Below are 16,284 nucleotides of genomic sequence, written 5' to 3'. Positions count from 1 at the left end.
AAAATCTGTGTTTCACCAGCTGTAATGACAGACACAGTTAATAAAACTTTTTTCACCTTAATGACTAGATAGATGATTATATATTACTTTGAGCAGTTTCCCTATGCTATATACTGTGCTTAGGAATTCATTTCAGTTATTTCATTTAACCCCAAACCCAATGTATACGTATTGTAACTATTACTTCCGATTTAACAATGACAAAATCCCAAGTCAATTACTGTCCAGTTGATTCCGACTTAGGATGAACCCATATGTTTCACAGTACAACTATATTTCATAATCTTCATGGCTGTGACCTTTCCCAAGTGGACTGACAAGCCTTTCTTCTGAGGTGCCTGGCAAACTTCACCATTTGCATGACCTAGGGATTCTCACTTCCAATTTACAGATAAAGTAACTAAGACTTGGAATCCTTTGATCAATCCTTAAGTAGCTCAAAGGCACCCAGTAGCCAAGTTAAGGAGTAAAATGTCTGTTTTATTTTAGCTCCTATACCACATTATAAAAGGTAGAGTATGGAAAATTATGAAAGGGAACAGAAAGTGCCCTGAGGATTAGATGAGACTCAGAGTGTAGATTGTGTAAAGGAGATAGCCTGCCCAAAGGACATGTGTAGGAGGTAGCATGTCCAAAAAACATATTTTAAAATTTTTCTTTGTTTAAAACTAACAATCCTGAATGGTGGCTTCCAAATACTCTTTTCTCCTTTTAACCTTGTTTTGGTTAATAAAATAAATGGCACTCAGAGTCCTAAAGCAAGAGCCCAGCCAAGACTCTGTGTGAGCTTTCACTCTTTCTTCACTTCTCCAGATACAGAATTAACAAGCTGCCTTGTCAGTTCATTTCTCCCATCTGTTCCCTTCCACTCATTCATTCAGAAATATTTTGTTTCCTAAATCTAACCAGTGCCTGGCACTTAGAAGATGTTCAGTGAGTGTTGAATCAATAAGCCTTCCACATTGACACTAAAGTTTTTCTAAGTGATAGCTCATAATTATGCCAGTTTTCCCCTGAAAACATATTCGAGGATTGCCCACTTTTTATGGCATACCTGCTGTGAATCATTGTCAACTCCTGCCAAGTGTATGTATTGTGAAAGAGAATTTTGCCCAGTCTTGAATCATCTTAACAATCAATAGCATGTTGCAGCCATCATTGTGTTGCCTGTGCCAAACTCCCTCACTGAAGCTCTCCCTTGTTTTCTTTTCCACCAAACATGATGTCCTCCTCCAGGACTAATTATTTCTGATGACAGCAAACTTATGGAAAGCATATAAGTCAGAAAACATTGTGGGTTTTTTTTTTGTGATCCATAAGAGTTCACTGATTTCCCTAGATAAGTCAAGTACTACTAAAGAAGAAAAACAAAGTAAAAGGTCTTACACATTCTGATCTTAAAGCCTACCACACAGCTACACTAATAAAAACATCCTGGTACGACTACATTGACAGATACACCAGTGGACTAGAATTGAGAACTCTGAAGTAAATCCAATCACCAGTGGGAGGCTGGTTTTTTACCAAGAGATGATATCCATTAAAGGAGGAATAGATAGGCTCTAACAAATAGTGCTGGCAAAACTGGATATCTACTTGCAAAAAATGGAAAGAAGATCCATACCTCAAACCATATAAAAATGCACATAAGTTGGATCAGGGATCTAGGTGTTAAATCTAAAAATCTATAGAGAGCATCTACCAGTGGCTCTAAAGGAAGGAAATAGACCATCTCTTCACATGTGATTTCCAACCTCAGAAACACAATGGAGGAGCAGCCATGAGTTGGTTCCAACTAGATAGCGATGAGGTGAGGGGTATTTGCTGTTGTTATTGTTTTAAAAAAACATACATTTCATTAAAGAATAAAAACAGATGAACTTATTTCACAAATAGACTATCAAATGTAATGTAAATGCATGATTAGCAGAGAATAAACTTTAAAAATTAAATCTTCACATGTGTAAAATTACTTCTCCCAAACAGTAAAAGGAAACCTATTGAAGGGAAGGATCTAAGACAGTGATATATCTGACAAGAACCATACCTCTAAAGTTTACAGAAACTCCATGAATTCAACAAGAAAGAGATAACCCAATTACAAAGGGACAGAAAACTTGGAAAAACATTTCACCAAAGAAGATACCAAGAAATACTCAAGAAAATTAGCTATCAGAGAGAGGCAAGTTAAAGCAACAATAAGATATTATCTCATCCTAGCAACAAAGCTAAGCTCAATACAACAGAAAACAATAAATTTTGGTGAGGTTGTGAAGAGATTGGAACCCTCATACCGTCGTTCCCACTCCAGTGGAAATATAAAATTGTGCAGACCCTAAGGAAAGGAGTTTTGGTACTTCCTTGTTGTGTACCACACAGTTGGAACCAACATATATCTGACCCTCAGTGAGTTTTCATAGGCAGTAAATCACACAGGAGGAGGTTGTCCACCTTTTTTTTCCTGGAGAAACTAGTGACTTCTAACCACTTGCCTTTGGGTTGACAGCACAACTCCTTACCACTAAGCCATCAGAGCTCCCTTGGTAATTCCTTAGAAAACTGGATGTAGAAATACCACTTGATCTACCCATTCCATTACAGGTATATACCGTAAAGAAATAAGAGCTGTGACATGAACAGATATACACACATCCAAGTTCATTGTAACATTATTTATGATAGCAAAGAGATGGAAACCATTCAAGTGTCCAGTGAACAAATGAATAAAAAACCTTTTCATTTGAAAAGTAGATGATCCTGCCTTTCTTCTTAGTGTGGGTTAGCTTGGAAGCTCCACTAAAATTTATCAATTGTGAGTGATCCTGCTGGTAATTGAAACACCAGTGGTATAGCTTCCAGCATCACAGCAACACTTGCAAACCATCACATAGAACAGACTTATAAAGGAGTGGTTGTTCTCTATTTTTCCCTTGAAGAGCAGCTGGTGGATCCAATCCACCAGCCTTTGAGTTGACAGCGCAATTCCTTATCACTAAGCCATCCAAGTCTTATGTTATGTTGTTTTTTTGTACCAATCCATAGATGACCCTCCAGTGGATCTTCAGAGACAGTAAATCATACAGAAGAAGACTGTTCTTCCTTCTCCTGAAGAGCAACTCGTAGATTCAAACCACATGCCTTTGGGATTGCAGTGCAGCTTCTTAGCCCTAGGTCACTGGTCCTTTATTTTATTTTTACTCTTGTTTGTTTCACTTTTCGTTACGGTAACCCTCGAAGATTGACCGTATCTGTATACAAACCTTTTTTTTTAGCTTTATATACTGCTGGCCTTATAATTGTACTTTTGTGACTGTCACTCAGCATAATTTGTTTTCGTTTCATCCATGTTGTGCAGTATTGCATAAATTCTTAATAGTTTTTCAGGGGTGCATTCTATTCCATTGTATGAGTTGATAACATTTCTTTAGCCCTTTGACCATTGTTGAGCACTTAGGTTGTTTACAAATCTTTGCTATTCAAAACAGTGCTTCAACAAACATGGGTGTGTGTCAGTGTGTGTGTCTGTGATGTATACCTAGTAATGACATTGCTGGACCAAACAATATCTTTATTCCCTACTTTCTAAGAGTGTGTGAAACTGCCTTCCATATAATAGCTGCACCATTTTTACATTCCCACCGGCACTGTATGAGAGTTTCAATCTTTTCACATACACCCTTGCCTGTTTGTTTTATTGAACAGTGCTATTTTTGCTGAGGTGAGATGATATTCAATTTTTTTTCTTATTTACATCTGAGGATGTCTTGTGTTACTGAGAGTGGTTTGTAGAGAGTTGTGCAACTAGGTGGTACCTTTCTGGTGGTTCAAACTCACCAGTGGTTCTAAGGGAGAAATACGGAGAATCTCTGCCCACTGGAAGGACAGCTGTGGACTAGTTCTGACTTGACAACAATAACTTTTGAATAGTTAATGACTTTAAGCATTCCTTCATGTGCTTGTTGGCCATCTGAATGTCTTCTTTGAAGTGTCTTGCTCAGGTCTCCTGCCCGTTTTATAACTGGGCTGTTTTTCTTTTCCTTGTTGAAGCATTAGAGTTTTCTATATATTTTGGTGATGAGCCCCTTGTCAGATGTTTAAGTATTTCCCCTCAATCTGTAGGTTCTATTTTATTCTTTTGATGAGCATAAAGATTTGATTTTTAGGAGGTCCCATTCCAACTTATCCTCTTTTGATTATTCAGTGGTTATATTCGACAGTTTCTTTATGTTCAGGGCTCCTCACATCACCTTTTATCTTTGACAATTTTTAAAGACTTTCTATAAACAGGGTTAAATAAGCCTAAGCCCTATGCTCCTGTGAAAAGAAGTGGGTGTTGAACTTCCTGTCCTACCTATTGGCAGAGGCAGCTTGTGCCCACCAAAACTTGTCCTTGGCTTCCATATGTTTCTCAGTCTCACCTCCAGGCCAGGGGAGTACTGAGTAGCAAGTTCTGGTCAATGGACTCTTCCTGTGAGTTCATGCCTCCTAAGGTCCCATAACACCAAACTTTGCATATGTAATGTACTAAGCCAGTGAAGCATTCTGAGTTTATTATATGTTACCACAGCAGTGCCTATCCGCTTCCTAATCCACAGATCTTTGCTTTTGCTAGTCCTTCTGCCTAGAGAGAACTTTCAGTCCTTCTGCATAGAGACATTGTTGCTTTCCTTTCTCTTCTGTCAGTTGACATTTTCCATTAAAATGTTTATTTCTTATAACTATTTACACGATATACCTTTTTTTCTGAATATTTAACTGTAATATGACCTCCCTGGAGAACATCCAGCTGGACGAGAGTTAGTCATTTCCATCTTTCTCTCCTGTCACAGCACTGTCATCAGTTCATTTCAGTCCAGAGTGCAGCCTGACTGACAAGTGGTGTCAGAGTTTACCTCCCACACCTCACCATGATACTCAGAAAGTAAGGGGCGTGTCTGTTTAATGAATTAGTTATGTTTCCTACAATTTGCTTAAATGAACCTTCGTAGTTTAGGGATTAAAATATTTTACCTCTGAAAGGTACATGGTTTGAGATGTGGAAGTATGCTTCCATAAAGCACCGTCTTGGAAACTACATAGCACAATTCAACTGTATTCCATAGAATCACTGTGATGCAGCTGGCTCCAATGCAATGGGATTTGGGGAGTTTTTATTTTTTCTTAATTGTTTGTTTTTACTTAGCATTATGCTTTGCAGTCAGAAGTATTAAGTGTGCAGCTAAAATGAGAGAGAAACTGTTTAACTCCCGTGTATGAAGAAAAAAGGCAGACAAAAACTTGGTTATCTCAACTCATGTGTTTGGCATGACTTTCATTCAGGTGTTCTGGCTGCTGGGGAATGGGGTGGGGAAGGACTCCTAAACCTGATGATAGTCATGCATTCTGCTTCTGGAGCAAAGCAATGGCCTGTCAGCTGTTGGAGGATCTAGACAAGAGTCCCTGCAGCTTCCACCTATTTACCTGCTGGGTACCACTGCAACTGGAACAGTTGTCGCCATGGTAACCTCAGTAATCAGACACAGCGACTGTGGTAGTGAATGAGGACATAAAAGGCATAAAAGCAGGCGAATTAAAGGCAAAAGTACACAATTAGGTGAACCTCTGCAATCCTCTAACTGAATAACAATGTCCATTCACAGTGATTCACTCCCTGAGGGCATTCTGTGTCCAAGGTGACCCACTACATGGCTGGGGTGAGGCTGAAGAGGAAAAAATCTTATGTTTCTGTGTGCTCATGTGAAATACAAAGAAGTTGGTAGTCCTGCCAGAGAAATTCCCAGCAGAGTTCCCAGCCTAGCTTAGTAGAATTGTCTACAAACCTACAATGCAGCACACAGAGAGTAGCCCGCTCCCTGCAGTTCTGCTCTCACCTTCTCATGTGTTCACACTTGGCAGTGCCTGAAGGATTTTGGGAATTGTGAATATCATAGTCAAACAATGTTATTGCTCATTTTTAAATCAATGAAAGGGGGCCAGGGTCTGTCCACATAGAATGTTAGGGTCTGGGTTGCCTGCTCTGGGGTGAGGTCAGCCTGCATGTGTCTGGGATACTAGGATATGTGTCTCCTCCCCAGGCCACCACTCCTATAGATTCCAAGGGAACCCTCCCTAGAAAAGCTTCCCTGAGGGATTGGGGATGGGATGGAGTGATGCCCTCAGAGCCAGTACTAGGGGCAGTGGAGAGCAAAAGGGCAGCTTAGCTGAGACTCTAGGTGTTTGTTGCTCTCTTTCCTTCCTCCACTAAATTCTTGATCCTTGGAGAGATATCCATCTTAGAGTGACAAAGTTTAAAGTTCCAAGAAAAGTATGAAGTAGGGAAGCTATGAACTGGCAACTACTGGGGTGGAAATGAGAGTTCCTTACTCTGTTCCGATAGGGGAGGAAGATGGAGCTGGGACACAGTGAACTGAACTGAGGCCCTGGCAGGTGCCCTTATCCGGTTAGAGGATTCTGTCACTTCTCTGAGATACTGGAATATTAACTAAGCCTATTGGCCTCAAACGACCAAGACCAGGGATTCGGATTTTATTTTAAGAAAAGTGTATTTTCATTTAGTATAGTAAAAAGAAAAAAAATTATTCCTGGATTTTTCTCCCTACCCCCCCCCCCCCCCCCCCCCCCCCCGCCCCCCGTCTCTTTCCCGACCCACAAGTCTGAACAGAGTCTGGCTCCTCACTCTCACCCCATTCCCAGCGGCTTGATCTCTCAACCAGGCCAGGCGCGACTCCCCTCTTGCTGTGCGGATTGGGAAACCCTCCTTCTGTCTTTGATGGAGAGCAATGGGCGCAAGAATGCAAGGATGTCTGGGGGCGTTCATTCCTGGAATGTTTCATGGTACAGGATGTGGGGAAAGGTGCCAATTGTGCATGTATGTCATGGTTGAACCCCTTTAATGTTCCCAACAGGATCTAGCCTGCTCCTTTCGCCTTTTGCCAGAAGGCTCAGTGAGCAAAGAAAGTGAGTAGAGTGCACCAGGTTGGGGAGGGTTGTTAGAGCAGATTCTGGTGTAGGCCCCTACTTCTCTTTCCCCTCTTCACAGACACTAGTCAGTTTCAGCACCGAGGGGGCTTCGGAGAGCACCATGCAGGTTTCTAGCCCTTTCCCCACTCCAGGCTGAACTTCTTTAATCCTCCCTGTGGCAGGAATCTGCGCCCCGAGCACGCTTCGCAACACCCTAGAATTCCCAGCCCTACAGCCCCTAAAAGCCTTACCTCGCCAAGTTTGAGCTTCTAGGCTGTGCGCTTCCGCCTGTCTGGAGCGTCTCCTCTCTTTCTGCGGGTTCTGGCCAGCAGCTCCAGCTTCACCTCCTCCCTCCACAGCTCCAGCCCCAGGACCCTCCTCCAGGGACACCGGAAGGAGTCTGTTGCCTCTTGTTCTGGATGAAAAGTCAGGCGAGGCTCTGGAGCTTCAAAGGCGGTCCCAGAAGAGGCAGAAGTCACTGGTTCATAAAACCATCCCCATAAGGATAACAAGACAGGCGTAAGTAAGGACGCAGAAAAATTCGTCTCTTGGACTCTGGATCTTGCTAAAAAGTGATTTCCAACTTGGACTCCTTCCTGGGATGTTTCACCAGGAGAATAGTCCACATTGGATGAGAGGTACTGAAAATCTAAGAGTTTACGGTAGGGGTGTGTATGTGTGTGGTGCGCGCCCGCCTGTGTACATACGTGTAAATATTACAAAGTTCTTTCTTTAAATGTTGGGCAGTGTATAAATGTATATTTGTGTGTGTACATACCGGTGTGTTATGGTCTTGTTTTTCCTTTCTTCAGGATATTGTTTACTCTCTTTGCAGCATTTCTTTCTGTTGCATTAGAGAACATTAGATTCTTTGAATTGAAAATTAGAACCTTAAGTATTCAATCAGTACGAAACGCTGGTGAGGATAGTAGTTAAATCAGATTGCTAATGAATAGATAGGCAGTTAGAAACCACTAGCAGAGAACCCACAGAAGAGAAATGAGACAGCTTTAGCGCCTCAGAAACCGATGGAGGGTCCTTAGGAGTCAGAACCAACTCTACCAGCAGTAAGTTTGTTTTTCTAGTATAATACAATCAGTATTTATTGGGCTCTATAAAAGCTAACAGACTCAAATCTTTTTTGTTTTTTTTGAGAAAAGAGCTTCACTTAAAGCCTCCACATTTCCTCAAACTCATTTTCACCACAGAAAACATATTTTTTTTAATAATTTTAATGAACATTTACAGATAATTTGGATTTCCATTCATTCATTGCTGCACTTCTCTACCCGCCCAGCCCTCTTCCCCTACCCCCCAGTTCGCTCCTCTCTTTCAAAAGTAAAAGACTCCCTCCCTGGTACATAATCTCCCCGCACCCCTCCCACCGCCCCAAGTACATTCCACTATGCAACCTTAATTGTGGACTGTTGTGATAACCATAATACCCTATCATATTTTAAGGACACATACACCTTAATTAAAGAAGAAGGCTCAGTTTCATCTACTACTCATTGAAGAGCCTGAACAAAATTATTGGTTCAGGATCATAGAGGGAGGTACAAAAACCTATTAGACACAGACAGTGTTTTGATTTCCAGTTTGCTATGACTAACATAGGGAGCTCTGGTGGCCCAGTTGGTAAGCAGTTGTACTGCCAACAAAGGCAGGCAAGTTCAAACCTACCAGTTGCTTGGCTTGTAAAAGATGGACAGTTTCCTCTTGGATGATTTACAGCCTATGAAAACATCCACTGGAGAGTCAGCTCTGAATCTCTTCTGACACACAACAACAACAACAAAAAATGTTTTCATAAAGAGACTCTCCATAGAAATGGATTCCACAGCAGCCTCTAGGCCATAACTTAGCTGAGAACTTGGACCCTATGCCATTTCTTGTGCTTCTATGGAGCACATTGCCTTCAGAAGCTGAGATATGTTGTGTACTCTACTGGTTCATGCATACATAAACATAAACATGTTTTTAAAAAGGAAAGCAAAAAGGGAAACATATTCTTTCTTCAATGAAAAGACAGATACATTCAAAAAGACTAGTAATAGGGGAGAAAATATTTGAAAGTAGTGTTTTTACATCCAATCAAGTTGATTATGATACGTAGTGACCTTGCCCTATCTTGTACTATCCTCACAATCTTTCCTGCTATAACATGAGTTGCAAAACAAAATTGAAGCCTCAGAAATTGGAGAAAAGAGTGTTCTCATCTTACAATTTGGGATATAGAAGAAACCTGGAATTTCTTTAATACAAAGGGACATACAATTATAGGATGTAACTTTGTTAAGACTTTCAATATACAAAATCCAGAAGCTTTCCAACATACCTCTATGACTATGTAATTTTTTTTTACAGCCTTCATTGTCAAGAAATTTTCTCCTGCCTATCCCTGTAATTCATACTACAGGTAAATAATTTTTGTTGGACTGGAAACAGCTAGTTATCCTCATTTGTTCAGAAATAACTCAGAGCTTCCAAAGAATATTGACTACGAATAGTAGTTAATATGAGAAAAATTGAAGCATAATCTGGAAAAATTAGAAAAATTACTTTGGATTTTGTTTCTAAGTACAGATCACTGCTAAGATTTGAGGGAAACAGGACTCTCACACAATCAACCATCAAATATAAGAAACACATAATGTGTTTGATGAAATGAGTTAGAACATCCTGTACAGGGTTGGGAATATAAGGAGTCCTCAGCAAAAAAATTTATCTTGGCAATATGTGTTAGAACTAGAATTCTGAGTACTTGAAAAATTGAAACATATGAGCTGAAACTGGTAATGGGCAGAAATATGCTGAAGGGAATAGAGATGTGAATTTGTCTGTGACTAGGTACCAAGCTGTCAGAATGGAAGATTCTGATTTTACCCAAGACCGCTCAGTAGAGTGGCAGCTGGGGACCTTTCTGCTCAAGCTTTGGTTGTGATACAACCAAGTCATAGAGTATGCAGGGGACATGGCCTAGAAATCTCTCTGTACTCAGTGGACACAATCATCATTGGACAATCCCTGATGAGTTAGTGATGTCCTGACAAATTCATGGCACCAAGACGCCTGGAAAAGCAATCCTCAGAAACTCTAACCCTTGTGCCAGAATGGTGCATCACAGCAAGAATACAGGCTGGGAAACTAGGTCAGTCAGTAGGAGTATCACTTCCTCATTCTGACAGAATTATGGAATTAGAGGATAGGACAGAGGGAATGTATATGGGGAGGGTTAATCCTAAATTTCTAATGATTTAGTCAATACACACTAAGAAAAAGAGGAGGGTTCTGTCTTAGAAAAATGGCACCAGCCTGTAAAGAAAGGTAGGATCTATAGAATCTAGTGAGATTACTTCCACCTACTTAGTGACAGGTGAAGAAAAGGACAAAGGCTGAGCAGAAGCCTGCACGTTTATGACCCCGGGAACTCTCTGATAATGTTTAGTTATTATCACTATTTTAAAATTTTTAAATTTAGAAAGAGGAAGGGATTTCTAGAGGCTTAGGGGCAAGGAGCTGTACCAGCAGCTCCGAGAAAAAAAGATGGGCGATCTACTCGAATGAGACCTACACCTTCTGAAAACAAGCTGGAAAGTCAGCTGTGAGTAGGTTCCGACTCAATGGCACATAACAACAACATGATTATACCTTATGTAATCTTCTGGAATTTGCTTTTGAAAATCACTATTAATGTACTCATATTTGTTCTTTTTCTACATGCATATTGGAAAAAGGAGTGCTAAATTTTGTTCAAGTTATAAAATCTCAATTCGAACAAATTTCAGATGTATTGGAGACTTGATATATATAGGCTAGGCCTGAAAGGCACATAAATTATACCCACAGGTGGCAACAGAATAGTCATTTCCAATGGCCATACGGTGCCCAGTATGTCAAAGAACACACAATCTGATAAGGAGATAAAGCAGCCTAGCAAATGATAAGTGGAAAGCAAACAGATAAGCCAGTTACTAGTAAAGGGGAGCTGCTCTGGCAGATGGTCTAGATTCTTAGCAAGTGATAAAACAATTTGCAGGAATGGCTTTGGGAAATGCAATATTTATGAGGAGGAAGCATGGCTCATATAAGAAGCATGACACATCAGTTTCCCCAGCAGGAATTCTCTCTGTCAGTGCATAGATGGTTGGAGGAGGTGGCTTGGAGTTTTGGAGAAGTTGTTTCTGACTTTTTTTCTAGTCTTCAAGGACTGCTTTGCTTGCTTCCTTCTCTGGCAAGTATGATGATGACATCTGTTTCCCTCACTTGCATAGCCACTGGGAAAACAAAAAACAAAATTATGTTAATGATGAGATTTCAAAAGTTAAAAATATACCCCATGGAAAATAGAACTGAGACAAAAAAGGGAGACCTGTAAACCTACGTTCACTGCAGTGTTATTCACCATCGCAAGAACACAGAAATAGCCCAAATGTCCATCAACAAACAAATGGATTGAGAAATTGTGGTACATTCACACAATGAAATACCAGGAAGCATTCAGAAGCAATGATTTTGAAAAATAATATATAACATGGGAGAGGCCGGAGAGCATTATGCTGAGTAAATGAACTCAGTCTCATAGAGACAAATACTGCCTAAGGCCATTACTGTAAAAAAATAGAACAATAAGAACTAAGATGTGTATTAAAATCCTAAAGAATAAGAGGAAGGCAGGGAACTAAGAGTGGGGAGTGGGGAAATCACAAGGTCACAGAGTTTGGTGGGTGGAGGGTTGGGAGGAAGGAAAGATCTAGTGGGGACATCAAAAGATGGCAATAGTGAGCATAGATCAATGGTAATTAATTTTATAAAATACAATGTATAAAAATGATCATATGAAATACAATGTGAATGAAGGAATGTGTAAAACACAATGTATATGAATGAAACATAATGTACATATATTTTGTATGCAAACCAATATAAAATAAAAACATTCAAAAACACTTCTTTCCAAATATCATGAGAGCCTGAGCAGAACTGTGAGGCTGTGTGAGAATCTATATTGTGCCTGAGGATCCTGCTTCAGCTCAGACTTTTAAGCAGAGCACAGCGAACTGTGAGGCTGTGTGAGAGATAATCTATGTTTTGCCCAAGGTCCAGGCCCACAGACAGAGGACAACTTGAGGCTGCCTGTAAGATCCCAGTTTCAACATTATGGCTCCATATAAATCTCCCCAACTTGACACTGGTGCCTGAAATTCTACCATCTGAACATTTCCATTTTCAAAATTTGACCCCTTATAAAGGACAGATAACTACAGGAGATACAATATTAAAAAAAGTAATATAAAATAAATTATTTTAAGAGGGATTAGCTCAAGCAGAACATTTGGTGGTCTGGGAGCCATGTGAGGGTGAGGGGTGTGGATACCTCAACAGAGGGCAGGGTAGGGTCAGAGGAGAAAGGGCAGAGCCACAGACAGTAAAAACCGAGGCAAACAGGGCCAACACTGCAACTGAGCATGGCCCTGGCCTGGGAAAAATCCTTTTGTTCTAATTTAAGCTAAAGTTTTCCATGCACAAAAGAAGAGGACAATCATTCTTGTTAATTGTTAGATCTGGCAAATGTGTATTCGATGTGCATTTGTTATCAAGCAGATTTTGCTACCCTGTCTCTTTCTTATTGCCTTTGAGTGGGAACCAGGTCAGGGCCAGTCCTCCAGGGATTTTGGAGGCTATACATAAAATTAAAGTAGATTTACCATTTTTCTCCCTAATAATAACTAGTGGATTCAAAGCACCAGAGAGGCATGATCCCTGGTTAGCAGTGCAACTCCTCTTACACTAAGCCACCAGGGCTTATTCCACAGAGGTCCCAAAACTGTATTCCAAGACTACCATATCTTTCTCCCGCAGAACAACTGGAAGAACAGCTCAAAATCCCCAAGCCCATAACATCGTCATTACCAGGGCTCCTTAAGAACTAGTTGAATGACTTGTAATGTGAATAAGTCAGTTGGTTGTACTTGGTTATGCACAGTTACTGCCCTGTTACTGGTATTCCAAACACCAGCAGACTCTCTCAGGGTGGGCAACCTTAGGGGAGCATTCAGACTAAGACAAACTAGGAAGAAAGGTCTGTCAATTTACTCCCCAAAATTAGCCTATTGAAACCATATAGATCAAAGCAGAACACTAACTGATCTGCTTATTTTGGACACTTCATCACAGGGGGGAGAACTGCTGTTATGTGCCATTGAGTTGACTATGACTGATAGCCACCCTATGAACAATCACTCTGAATTCGCCCTATCTTGAACCAATCTCATTGTCTCTGATACACCTGCCCCCCATTATCACAGTCACTATGTCAATCTGTCTTATCCAGAGTCTTCCTCTATATATTTATTCTGAAGCTCTGTCTGACATACTTTGAGCATGTTTCAAGAAGTTGTCGCAGACCGGGATGTGAACGGTCTCGACACTGACCCAGGGATGTGGTGAAGATGTCAGGTGGGAACGGATTCGGCGGGACAGACAACACAACACCAGAGAGAGATTGTGATGCTGCCAACTTTACTGAGTATAAATGAACTTTTTATACAATTCTTCTTGTCACTATGCCAGATACATGACATTTACTTTGAAAAATCTAACATTTGCTGTTGTAAGAAACAGCTGACGCAAACAGATCAGTAAGCTATTAATAAAGGATAACATCATAAACATGCGGTCTTACAAGGTGCATTTCAACAAGACGCCAGACGTGTGGTTACCAGTTTGGCCACTTCTCAAAAGTTTCTTTCACTTTTTGTAAAGTCTGACAGGCAGTTGCTATGTAATGAACATGGCAATAATATGACCCTTTATAATGCTCTATTGCTTTGGAAATTCTAGCTAATACTTCAGTTTTTTCAGTAGGGTTTAATGTACACCATGGAGGCCTAGCTCGTTTTATTCTTTAACTAGTCCAAAGCTTTATACAAAGGCACATTAGAATCATTATCCAGATGACGTACAAGCATAGCAAAGGGTGTGTTATCTGATTTATTTACAGAAATATTTCTTAATATATTTTCAATGAAGTATTCAATGCTCTGAATTCTTTCAACTAGATTTGGTTGCCCCCCATTTCCAGGAACATCCAGCCTTTCTTCTAAGTAATGATTACTCACAGTGCTCTCTGACTTTCCAGGACTTTCTGGAATTGCAGGAACACTTGAGGAAGAAAAGCAAAACAGATGGAGAAAGTAACTAAACATAATAGACCCCATTCCCCAGAACACTTTATAATCCTGACTCAGCCCTAGAGTTTGAGTGAGACATCTCCACAAATATCCGGGCTTCAGCTCAACCTTTGCCTTCATCATGCTGGAGGACCCTGGCAGCCTGTAGTCACGCATCGCTTGTCACACTGATGCCGTAGACCGTGCAGCTGGCAAGGCAGGTGTGGCAAGAAGTGACCAGTCCTTGGAGAGGGACATTATGCTTGGAAGGGTGGAGGAACAGTGCAAGAGAGAAAGATCCTGGATGAGACGGACAGACTCAGTGACAGGGGCAATAAGGGTAAGTGTGTCAGAGACAACAAGGTTGGTTCAAGATAGAACAGGGTTCAGAGCTCTTGTAATAGGGTTACTATGAGTTGCAGGTGATTTAGTAGCACATACAACAACATAAATAAATTAATAAATACATTCACATACACATACACCCCCAAAGAAAAATTTAAGTGCTGGAAGAGCTGTTAAGATCCACTAACTTTATCCAATATGGCAAGTAATCTCAGTATCATTTGCTCCATATTTAAATTATAATAAAATAAACTTAATGATAAATAAGAGAGCTCCGGTGGACTAGTGGCAAGAAGCTGTGCTGCAATGCCAAAGACACTTGGTTTGAATCCACCAGCTGTTCCGAGAGGGTTGCTGTTTTTATGTGCCATTGAGTTGACTATGATTCATAGTGACTCACTGAACAATAGCTTTGAGTCCTGTCCTATCTTGAGCTAATCTCATTGTCATCTATCCCCTTGTGATCATAACTACATTAGTCCATCTCCTACAGGGTCTTACTCTCCTGTGGCAACCCTTCATGCTTCCGAGCATGATATCCTTCTCTAAGGACTCGTCCCCCTTGGTAACATGCCCAAAGTATGTGGCACAGAGTTTCAAAATCTTTGCCTTCAAGTAGAAATCTGGTTTCAACCTCTCTAGGGCAGACCTGCTTGTTTCTTGTCATTCCATGGTATGTTCAATATTCTTCTTCAGCACCACCTCTCAAAGGCATCAATTCTTTTTTTTTTTCCTTTGGTTGTTTTATTTTATTAATTTTAATGAACATTTACAGGATTTTGGATTTCCATTTATTCATTGTTGCATTTTTCTCCCTGCAACCCCCTTTTGCTCTTCTCTTTGAAAAGTAAAAGAAAAAAAATCCTTCATTGTTATACAATTCCCCCCACCCCAGCCCCGAGTATACTCCACTATGCAACCTTTATTCTGGACTCTTGTCATAACCATAATACCCAATCATATATTGCTTTTAAACTGTTCTTTCCCTCATCTGTTTCAATACAGTATACATGATTTATTCAATTTTTCTCAGTCTCACCCAAACCCTGATGTCAGATACCAGTCCTATGCTGTCTTGACCACCATGGCACAGTGTAATAGGATTTGAAACCAGGAAGTGAGATGCCTCCCACCTTATTTCTCTTTTTAAGGAGTGCTTTGCTTATTCACGACTTCTTTCCATTCCAAATGGAATTGGAAATTGACTTTTCATCTCATTGAAGAAAGGAATTGGTATTTGTATTGAGATTGCATTGAATGTGCAAATTGCCTTTGGTAGTATTGTCATTTTCACAATATTGAGTCTTCCTATCCATGAGAAAAGGATAGTCTTCCACTGTTCCAAGTCTCTTTTTGTTTCTTGTAGTAATGTTTTGTAATTTTCTTTGAATAGTTCCTTTGTGCTTCCAGTTAGATTTACTCCCAGGTATTTTATCCTGTGATTGGCAATTGTGTTTTGTTTTTCGAAGCTCTAGTTCTGCTTTCTCTTTGCCACTGTAAAGAAATCCAATTGATTTTTGTATGTTGATCTTGTATTCCGCCATGTTGCTGAATTGATCAACTATGTGCAGTAGTTTCCTTGTTGAGTCGTTAGGGTTTTCTAAGTATACTATCATATCTATTCTTTGGGATAGGAACAAATATAGATCTCTTCCAGTCAGTTGGCCAAGTGGTTGTTCTCCAGATTTCTTGGCACAACTTGGTGAGCACATTCAGGACAGCATCTGTTAACTGAAATATGTCAATTGGTATACCAGAACTACCAGAAGTCCAGGCTAGGTTTAGAAGGGGTCGTGGTACTAGGGAT

The 16,284-nt window shown here is 40.4% G+C and overlaps 1 protein-coding gene across 1 annotated transcript in view; it reads right to left on the bottom strand.

Annotated features, from left to right (window-relative positions):
- The window catches only part of LOC102861583 (cyclic nucleotide-gated cation channel alpha-3-like), a 159,615-nt gene extending 154,117 nt beyond the window's left edge, over positions 1 to 5,498 (bottom strand). Inside the window, exon 1 of the mRNA XM_006900717.1 lies at positions 5,461 to 5,498. Coding sequence (XP_006900779.1) covers positions 5,461 to 5,498 — 38 coding nt within the window. The remainder of the gene's footprint in view (positions 1 to 5,460) is intronic.
- Between the last annotated feature and the right edge of the window lie 10,786 nt (positions 5,499 to 16,284).

The sequence above is a fragment of the Elephantulus edwardii genome, unplaced genomic scaffold, assembly GCF_000299155.1.
Source record: "Elephantulus edwardii isolate Elephantulus edwardi_28Jun2011 unplaced genomic scaffold, EleEdw1.0 scaffold00291, whole genome shotgun sequence".
Lineage (NCBI taxonomy): Eukaryota > Metazoa > Chordata > Mammalia > Macroscelidea > Macroscelididae > Elephantulus > Elephantulus edwardii.
This window is presented reverse-complemented; position numbering and strand designations above follow the sequence as displayed.